This window comes from Pongo abelii, chromosome 20 (genome assembly GCF_028885655.2).
Source record: "Pongo abelii isolate AG06213 chromosome 20, NHGRI_mPonAbe1-v2.0_pri, whole genome shotgun sequence".
Classification (NCBI taxonomy): Eukaryota; Metazoa; Chordata; class Mammalia; order Primates; family Hominidae; genus Pongo; species Pongo abelii.
In genome coordinates, this window is record NC_072005.2 from 61,082,336 (window position 1) to 61,092,562 (window position 10,227).

The following is a 10,227-nucleotide window of genomic DNA, read 5'->3' on the forward strand; positions in this document are numbered from 1 at the left end:
GCAAAGGAGGAAACTGAGGCTCAGAGATGGGACATTACAAACCAAGGTCACGTAGGCAGTGGATGATAACCAGTCATCAAATAAATATCAACTCCCTCCCCAACTCCTCAAATCAAAGCTCAAACATAAGTCATTGTTCCCAAAATATTGACCAGGAATTGAGGTGCAGAGGGACGGCTAAGGACGCAACGGGCACCAAGGAGGCAGGAAAGACTCAGAGGTTTGTTCCCGGCGGGAGGGAGTGGACACTGGAGCAAAATAATTTAAAAAGGGGAAGTTGAGAGGGGACTATTTGGTTGAAAGAAAACCCACAATCCAGTGTCAAGAAAGAAGTCAACTTTTCTTCCCTTATTTCCCTGCATTTCTCCTCTGTGCTCACTGCCACACACAGCTCAGCCTGGACGGCACAGCCAGATGCGAGATGCTTCTCTGCTGATCCGAGTCTGCCTGCAGCATGGACCTGGGTCTTCCCTGAAGCATCTCCAGGGCTGGAGAGATGACTGCCATGGTAAGGACCCCACAACGCTGAGCTGATGGACGGCTGAAGGAGGGAGGGAGACCTTGGGGGAGGCTGTGAGAAGGAAGGGGAAGCCTCCATTACCCTCGTCTGGAAGCACAGACGTAGGAAGTCACCAGTTCTATTTGCTGCTACATTCTGGCTCTCAGTGAGACGAGGAGAAACCAGACAGACAGTGGCTGGTGATCAGGAAAGACCCCATTACAGTCTGAAATGTCTGCAGAGGGCCTGGTGCCTGCCCCAACCTCAGCCCTAAAAGAATGAGAGTCAGGCTCCTGGGGAGGGCAGTTCCGCTTCCTGTGTGACTGCAGATGACAACACACCATGAGAAGGACCTAGCCTCCAAGTGTCCACACAGGGTGGGAAGGAGGGGAGGCTATTTCTCTCTGTGTGTCTCTGTCCTGCCAGCATCGAGGGCTCATCCATCTGCAGAGCAGGAGAGTGGGAGGAAACGCCATGACCCCAATCCTCACAGTCCTGATCTGTCTCGGTGAGATTTGAAGAGGGAGGGGAGCTTCTAACCTAGGAGGGACCTCACCCCATAGCCAAACTCTTGTCCCTAAGGAGACTCCAGGGGCTCACAAATATCCCAGGGAGGGGAGGACCTGCTCAGGCTTCAGGGGGCAAATCCCTCACAGGGAACTCTCTTCCAGGGCTGAGTCTGGGCCCCAGGACACACGTGCAGGCAGGTGAGTCTCTCCCCAGCTGTCCCAGGTCCCTCCTCCTCACTGGGGACAAGCGGACACCCCCGTGCAGCTGGGGATGGGGAATAGCAGTTCTGGACTGACTAATGGGGGCGTTTGGAGGGTCCTGGGCTGAGAGCTGAGATCTGTTGGGTGGGAAATGACTTAGAATCTGAACTCTGATTTCCTTCCAGGGACCCTCCCCAAGCCCACCCTCTGGGCTGAGCCAGGCTCTGTGATTACCCAGGGGAGTCCCGTGACCCTCAGGTGTCAGGGGAGCCTGGAGACCCAGGAGTACCATCTATATAGAGAAAAGAAAACAGCACCCTGGATTACACGGATCCCACAGGAGCTTGTGAAGAAGGGCCAGTTCCCCATCCCATCAATCACCTGGGAACACGCAGGGCGGTATGGCTGTTTCTCCGGTAGCTACACTGCAGGCCGGTCAGAGCCCAGTGACCCCCTGGAGCTGGTGGTAACAGGTGAGAGGACACTCAGGAGTCTCAGTCCCAGGCTCTACCCTCAGGAAGGGGATCAGCTCTCAGGGGTGTCACCCTCTCACAGCCCAGCCCTGGGGATGATGTGGGAGGTGTGAGCCCCATTTAACACGGTGCCTCCTTCTCTCTTAGGAGCCTACAACAAACCCACCCTCTCAGCCCTGCCCAGCCCTGTGGTGACCTCAGGAGGGAATGTGACTCTCCAGTGTGGCTCACAGGTGGCATTTGACGGCTTCATTCTGTGTAAGGAAGGAGAAGATGAACACCCACAATGCCTGAACTCTCAGCCCCGTACCCGTGGGTGGTCCCAGGCCGTCTTCTCCGTGGGCCCCATGAGCCCGAGTCGCAGGTGGTTGTACAGGTGCTATGGTTATGACTCACGCTCTCCCTATGTGTGGTCTTTACCCAGTGATCTCCTGGAGCTCCTGGTCCCAGGTGAGAAATTCACAGCATTGCCTGGAGTTCCCTGAGTTTCCCTGAGTCTCCAGGCAGGTGGGGAGGAGCCGCGTCTCAGGGCAGCTCCAGGTGGGATGATGTTGGGGCGAGAGGGCTCAGGGCTCCTGGGGCCAGAGACACAGGAAGATCAGCAGTGGTGAGGCCCCGGGGGAGAGGGAGGATGTGTGGGGAAGCCTGAGGGTCGGCTTCTGGAAACCATGACCACCTTTTCCCAGGTGTTTCTAAGAAGCCATCACTCTCAGTGCAGCCAGGCCCTGTCGTGGCCCCTGGGGAGAGCCTGACCCTCCAGTGTGGCTCTGATGTCGGCTATGACAGATTCGCTCTGTACAAGGAGGGAGAACGTGACTTACTCCAGCGCCCTGGCCGGCAGCCCCAGGCTGGGCTCTCCCAGGCCAACTTCACCCTGGGCCCTGTGAGCCGCTCCCACAGGGGCCAGTACAGATGCTCCGGTGCACACAACCTCTCCTCTGAGTGGTCGGCCCCCAGTGACCCCCTGGACATCCTGATCGCAGGTGAGGAGCCCATTGGGTTCAGTCAGGGACCCAGGCTCTGCACAGGCCCTGCCGGGGAAGCCCAAGTGGTGATGGCTGGGATGAGGGGTGGGGTCCCAAGGGAGGGAGAGACAGACAGAGACAGGGGATGGGCGGGGAGGGGAGACTCAGAGAAAACAGAGACAGAGAGACTGAGAGTCCCAGATAGAAGCCTGGGGAGGTCTCAGCTCAGAACAAGGTGGGGTATCCCCTCACCCATCCTTCTTCTCTCCAGGACAGATCCCTGCCAGACCCTCCCTCTCAGTGCAGCTGGGCCCCACGGTGGCCTCAGGAGAGAACGTGACCCTGCTGTGTCAGTCACAGGGATGGATGCACACTTTCCTTCTGACTAAGGATGAGGCAGCTGATCCCCCACTGCATCTAAAATCAAAGCTCCAGTCTCATAAGTACCAGGCTGAATTCACCATGAGTCCTGTGACCTCGGCCCATGCAGGAACCTACAGGTGCTATGGCTCAATCAGCTCCAACGCCTACCTGCTGACTCACCCAAGTGAGCCCCTGGAGCTCATGTCTCAGGTGAGGGTGCTGACCCTGTCCTTTCTGAACTCAAAGGATCAGCTCAGGCCCTGCCCCTCAGGAGAGCTCTGGACACTAAGAAAAGAAGGTAGTTGGCCGGGCGTGGTGGCTCACGCCTGTAATCCCAGCACTTTGGGAGGCCGAGGCAGGTGGATCAGGAGGTCAGGAGATCGAGACCATCCTGGCTAACACGGTGAACCCCGTCTCCACTAAAAAATAGAAAAAATTAGCTGGGCATGGTGGCGGGTACCTGTAGTCCCAGGTACTCAGGAGGCTGAGGCAGGAGAATGGCGTGAACCTGGGAGGCGGAGCTTGCAGTGAGCCAACATCACGCCACTGCACTCAAGCCTGGGTGAGAGAGCGAGACTCCATCTCAAAAAACAAGGAAAAGAAAAGAAAAGAGGGGAGTGGAGGGGGAGGGTCCGCAGGGGAGGGTCAAGCCCATGGGAGGGTGGAAATAGATAGGAGCTCCCACCCCTGGCTCCCACCCTTGTATTCTCAGTAGGGTAAAGAGCAGGGAGGGCTGGGAGGAGATGGGGGTGAACCTCAGAGGAAATGAGATTAGACTGAGGGTGGAAGACAGAGGCCCCACTCACTCCCCTCCTGATGTCTCCACCTCAGAATCAGAGCCTCTGGGGATCCCAACCTCTAAGTCCTGACCCCATGGGTGACAAAAACCGAGTCACTCCCAGCTCAAGAGAAGTTTCTAGACTCGTCTCAATGCTACCTCTAATATTCAGGGTCTGATTTCCAGGGCAGCAGAGGGGCGGGTGGACAGTAAGGGTGTGGTCTGCGTGGCTTCCTGGTGCTCCAGGGATGGGGCAGGTGTTCCCTCTGTGGTGTTCAGAGGGGAGAGAGGTGTCTGAGGTTCAGCATTGATGAGTGGAGCAGCGGAGTCTTTCCCCCTCCCCGAGCAGGATTCTCAGGAGACATCACCTCTGGTTGAGACTCTCCGCTGTCTCATGTACAAAACAAAATCTCTCCAATTTTCTACTGAAAGCAACACCTGGCACAGCTCTGCAGGACCCCACACCCCGACCTTGTCCTGCAGGGCGTGTGATGAGTAGAGAGTAGAGGAGGGAGAACAGGTCGGGTCAGCAGGATTTGGGGTCCAGCCTGACTTGGACACATGGAAGATGCTGGGGCTGACGGAGGAGGAACAGAGGAGGGTGAGTTGGAAAGAGGACAGACGGACGGTCCCTTGGCAGCTCTCATTTCTCATTTCCAAGAGTCCCTGAGGATGAGCCCCTCACCCATACCTGCAGGGTCCCTGGGCCATCTCAAGACAAGAGAGGAGGCCTTGGTGGGATCTGACTGTGATGAGCGTGAAGTCCACCCCGAGTAGAAATGAGTGATACACAACATGTGCTGTGAATAATTCCCTAACTTGCCAGGGAGCAAGTGCATGGCCCCTCCTTAGTCTCAGGGGTGCCCTGAGCTTGAGCCCACCAGGTGAGCACAGGAGGAGCTGTGTGAGCGGCACCCACAGCTGGGGTGCTTCTCTCTAAAGGAGCATGCTTGGGGTGGACTCAACCCTCACCACAGTCAGATCCCACCAAGGCTCTGTGCTCAGGGCACCCGGAGACTAAGGAGGGACCATGCACCTGCTCCCTGGATGAGTTAGGGAATGATTCATAGCGCGTCTTGTATGTCACTCATTTCTACTCTGTATTTTCTATACGCCTTTGTCCATTGTTGCTCTCTCCTTTACTAAAACTTTTAAAGCAATACTTCAGTATATAAATTTATATTTTTTATTTCAATTATATGAACCTATTATTTAAAAATATGTAATTCTACTTCGCCTTCATTGGGCCTTGATTTAATTTATATATTCAATGTAGACATCCATTTTTCATTAACCTCAAGTATTACTCCCATACATATTAAAAATTGAGGTTTCCTTAATGAACTTCAGAAGTGTTTGGATGTTTCAAAGCACAATTGCCCGAGGGAAACTGACCGGGCGGCTCCCTGTAGCATGGGAAACCTGGGGGAGGTCAGCAGGGGCTACAGTGCAGCTCAGCCCTGGGCCTGGGTGGGTTCATGTCCAATCTTGTCCAATCACTGGATGAGTCTAACATCTAACTAAACGTCTTTTATATGAAAAAAGTGCTTTAAATTGTTAACTTAGATTTAAATTAGAACGGGGCAATTTGGTAATGAGTTAATATGAAATAAAATGAATATACCCAAACCAGTAGCTTTCTCATGAGTACTTATCTCTTGTTTTAAAAAATGTAAAGGAATCAAATACTTCACTTATAAATTGTTAAAGGTGTTGAATAATTCTTTAAATTAGTATGAATATAATTAAAAAAATTTTTTTTTGACGTGGAGTTTTGCTCTTGTTGCCCAGTCTGGAGTGCAGTGGTGCGATCTTGGCTCACTGCAACCTCCGTCTTCTGGTTTCAAGCAATTCTCCTGCTTCAGCCTCCCGAGTAGCTGGGATTACAGGCGCCCGCCACCATGCCCTGATAATTTTTGTATTTTTAGTAGAGACGGGGTTTCACCATGTTGGCCAGCTGGTCTTGACCTCCTGACATCGTGATCCGCCCTCCTCAGCCTCCCAAAATGCTGGGATTACAGGCGTGAGCCACTGTGCCTGGACTGAATATAACTTTTTAAATGTCTACCCAGGACACCCATCTCTCCTTGACAGGGAGGTTATATAAGTTATATATAACCTTATATAGAATTTATTATATAAGTTACATCTGAATATGTCTCTTCTCCTCTGTTTTGATTCTCAGGAGCAGCTGAGACCCTCAGCCCACCACAAAACAAGTCCGACTCCAAGGCTGGTGAGTGAGGAGATGCTCACGGTGATGACGCTGGACATAGAGGGTCAGGTCCTGTCAAGGGGAGCTGGGTGTCCTGGGTAGACATTTAAAAAAATTACACTCATTCTAATTTAAAGAATTCTTCAAAACCTTTAACGATTTATAAGTGAAATATTTCATTCCTTTACATTTTTAAAATAAGAGATAACTATCCATGAGAAAGCTACTGCTCTGAGTATATTCATTGTATTTCATGCTAACTCACTACCAAATTGCTCTGTTCTAACTGCTTTTCAATGGATCTCCTCTAATTTACTACTACAATTTGTATAAACCATAAGACAATGGGAAATTTTACTTCTTTATTTCTAAATTATGTGCCAATATTTCTCACTTTAAATGTCAATATGTATGTAACTACATCTTAAATAAATATCTGAAGTTTTACATATATACATAGTTATGTGCGGTTATGTAAGATACATTTGAATATGTGTGTAAGTATATCCAAATTCATTTGATGTATATTCATGCATATGCTTAATATATTTGATGTGGTAGGTGTTTACATGTTTGTTCCTGGTCTAGATTCACCTAGATTCACACTTCATAAAAACAAATACTGATTTATGAACCTTGAGAGACACCTCCATTTAGCATATATATTTGTATGTGTGTGTGAATATGGGCATGTGTATCGCATTCTAGGTGTTACTGCCTATATGAGGAATTAGTTAACTAGAGATTAAATGGAAGATGAAACCCCAGGTGAACTGGCTGAGGCTGTGTGAAGACGAAGCACCCCCAGACTTTTACCCCTTTGTGCTTCTGACACAGGGGAGCCCCTGCAGACCAACCTCTCATGCATGGAGCCTGGGTCCTCAGCTGGTGGATAAGTGAAACTCTCATCTCTGGGGGAATTGGCTTATGTGCTCCTGTGTCCCTGGCTGCACAGACAGCGCACAGGGCTCAGTGACTTCTGTATTCCCTTGCAGATCCTGAGCTCCCAGAGTGCAGGAAAACGCCCTCCCCAAATGGCTCAGGAGCAAGGTTTGGATGTGTAGAAGACAAGAAATCTGAAATAATTCAATAAGGAGACTGGAGGGAACCCTGCTACACAGGAAGGGTTTATTGAGGAACTCCCTAGAACTCATGTCAGGAGACACAGGGGGAGATAAGAATGCACAGCCCAGGGGAGAGGCTGGCTCAGGGCTCTTCCCCTCTGTTTTTATTCTCAGGAGCAGCTAACACTCTCAGCCCATCACAAAACAAGACTGGTGAGTGAAGATATGCTCTCATTTATGGTGCTGGGCACAAGGGTTGGGTCCTGCCAAGGGTAAGGAGGTGCTCTGGGTGGGCATCCAGGGGTCCTGGGTGATGTTGATCTGCCCTGACCTCTGTGGTCTCTTTGCCCACCATCCCCAGCTTCACACCCCCAGGATCACACAGTGGAGAATCTCATCCGCATGGGCTTGGCTGGCTTGGTCCTGGTGGTCCTCGGGATTCTGCTATTTGAGGCTCGGCACAGCCAGAGAAGCCTCCAAGATGCAGCCAGGAGGTGAACAGGAGAGAGAAGAATGTACCCTTCAGAGTGGTGGAGCCTCGGGAACAGATCTGATGATGCCAGGAGGTTCCAGGAGACAATTCAGGGCCGATGCTATCTGGACTGTCTGCCAATCATTTTTAGAGGGAAGAATCAGTGTTGGATTGCAGAGACATTTTCTGGAGTGATCCATGGAGGACCATTAACATGTGATACCTTTCCTCTCTATTAATGTCGACTTCCCTTGGTTGGATCCTCTTCTTTTCCCACCCCCAGACATGAGGCTACATCCCACATGGCAGCGTTGGGTCCACACCTCTGCACACCTGTGTGCTCTGGTCCATGGCGTGTAACACAGTCTTCTTTATTCCTCATTGCCACACTCCCTGGTGTGCTTTACTGAGGCTCCATCTCTTCAATTCAGAGTTCTAAACGTGCTTCAGTAACTAAATCAGTGGGAGAGTATCGGATTTCAACCAGGAAAAGATAAATCCACCCTGATGCCCTGACACCCTCTCTGAACCCTACGAGCCGTTCCCTCCTTCTCAGATGCCACCTGTGTAACTTCTCCTCAGATCATTGTGTAACCATCACTGCCATCCTGTTCCACACACTGTTATCACCCTACACCCATTCAGCAGCCACTCCCCATTCCCTCTTCCCTCCAGTACCTGCTAACCACAAGTGTGCTTTCTGTCTCTACTGATTTGCCTATTCTGGCTGAAAACATTTCAATCTGCCTTTGACCTGTGAGCTCCTCACTTCCAGATTTCCTGCCTTTCCAGGCAGAACCAAAGTACACCATGTCAAAAGCAATGATATGCATTTGCAGTGTGTTGGTGATCCATGAAAGGAAAATCAGGGAAGTAGGATAGAAATCCAGCTGCAGACAAGACCTCAGGTCAATGAATCTTGACAAGCAGTTGAGCTGTTTCTTTCTACTCAACTGTGACAGTCAGACAAAACTATGCAAATTGACTGGGGTTGATTCTTTTCTGAATTGTCCCAAACAGCAAGAAGACTTGAGTCCTAGCATTAAAGAGTTCAACATGTCTAGGTCCAAGACCACTGTTGTGTTTGAAGGATGTAGAACCCTGCTGCGTAGGATGGAATGTTTGGAGGGAGGATCCTGAAAAACATGAGGGATCAAATAGTCCTGAACTTTCTAGGACAAAGGGAGCAGCTATTTGCCATCTACCCTCTAGAATAAAGAAATCTTATCATTCACCATCTACCCACTAGAATAAAGAAATCTTATTGTTTGCCATCTACCCTCTAAAATAAAGAAATCTTATTATTCATCATCTACCCTCTAGAATAAAGAAGTCTTATCATTCACCATCTACCCTCTAGAATAAAGAAATCTTATCATTCATCATCTACCCTCTAGAATAAAGAATTGTTATCATTTGCCATCTACCCTCTAGAATAAAGGAATCTTATCGTTTGCCATCTAACCTCTAAAATAAAGAAATCTTATCATTCATCATCTACCCTCTAGAATAAAGAAGGTGGGTGCAGCGCACCAGCATGGCACATGTATACATATGTAACTTACCTGCACGTTGTGCACATGTACCATAGAGCCTAAAGTATAATAATAATAATAATAATAATAATAATAAAAAGAAAAAAAAAGAAATCTTATCATTCACCATCTATCCTCTAGGATAAAGAAATCTTATCATTCATCATCTACCCTCTAGAATAAAGAAATCTTATCATTCATCATCTACCCTCTAGAATCAAGAAATCTTATTGTTTGCCATCTACCCCCTAAAATAAAGAAATCTTATCATTCATCATCTACCCTCTAGAATAAAGAAATCTTATCATTCATCATCTACCCTCTAGAATCAAGAAATGTTATCATTCACCATCTACCCTCTAGAATAAAGAAATCTTATCATTCCTCATCTACCCTCTAGAATAAAGAGATCTTATCATTCCCCATCTACCCTCTAGAATAAAGAAATCTTACCATTCGCCATCTACCAAAGAAATCTTATCATTCATCATCTACCCTCTAGAATAAAGAAATGTTCTCATTCACCATCTACCCTCTAAAATAAAGAAATCTTATTAAGGACATTTTCGAATCCTTAACAGAATATGAATGATTACAATATTATGTTTTACCTATACAGCATCTTCCAAGTTCTAGTTTGATTCTGCCAGGCCAAACATTTGAGCCAGATTTCGGCAAGATCAAGGAGACTCTGGCATCTGTCGCTGATTACCTTCCCGCCATACCCGGCCACCAGCCTTTCCCATAGACCCCACGTGTGTCTCCAGACTCTCGGGTATGAATCATGTGAACCCACTGGCCTCTGCCTTCTACATGACTGACAAGCACTATGAAATTTGCATAAATATGAATAGAAAATATACTGTCCCCACATCCCCTAAAATAAAACTGAGTCCTCACCCATGGGCTTTTGCTGGATTATACTAACAAAAGGCAGGTCTTACAACACACATTCCATAGACTCACATCTCAGAGAAGATTCCTTCCGCAGACTCAGGGTCCTGAACACACTGCTCCACTCTCAGGGCTCGGAGACGCTCTGCATGTGGGTCTTCACCCCATCCAGGAGCCCTAATTCCTTCTTCCTTAGTTTTTCATACAGTGATTTTTCCCAGTACTGCTGTCAACTTTCCTCTGCCAGAAATTCCTTGCT

At 48.9% G+C, this 10,227-nt stretch overlaps 1 protein-coding gene across 1 annotated transcript; it reads left to right on the forward strand.

Moving 5' to 3' along the window:
* Nucleotides 1–414: 414 nt before the first annotated feature.
* LOC100433990 (leukocyte immunoglobulin-like receptor subfamily A member 3) lies at nucleotides 415–9,188 on the forward strand. Its single transcript, XM_063719798.1, is given in 12 exon segments — nucleotides 415–508; nucleotides 876–1,007; nucleotides 1,171–1,206; nucleotides 1,395–1,682; nucleotides 1,830–2,132; nucleotides 2,369–2,665; nucleotides 2,919–3,209; nucleotides 3,212–3,308; nucleotides 3,975–4,078; nucleotides 5,974–6,024; nucleotides 7,242–7,280; nucleotides 7,429–9,188. Coding segments are annotated over 12 exon segments (1,869 nt in total). The 3' UTR covers nucleotides 7,566–9,188.
* Nucleotides 9,189–10,227: the final 1,039 nt, after the last annotated feature.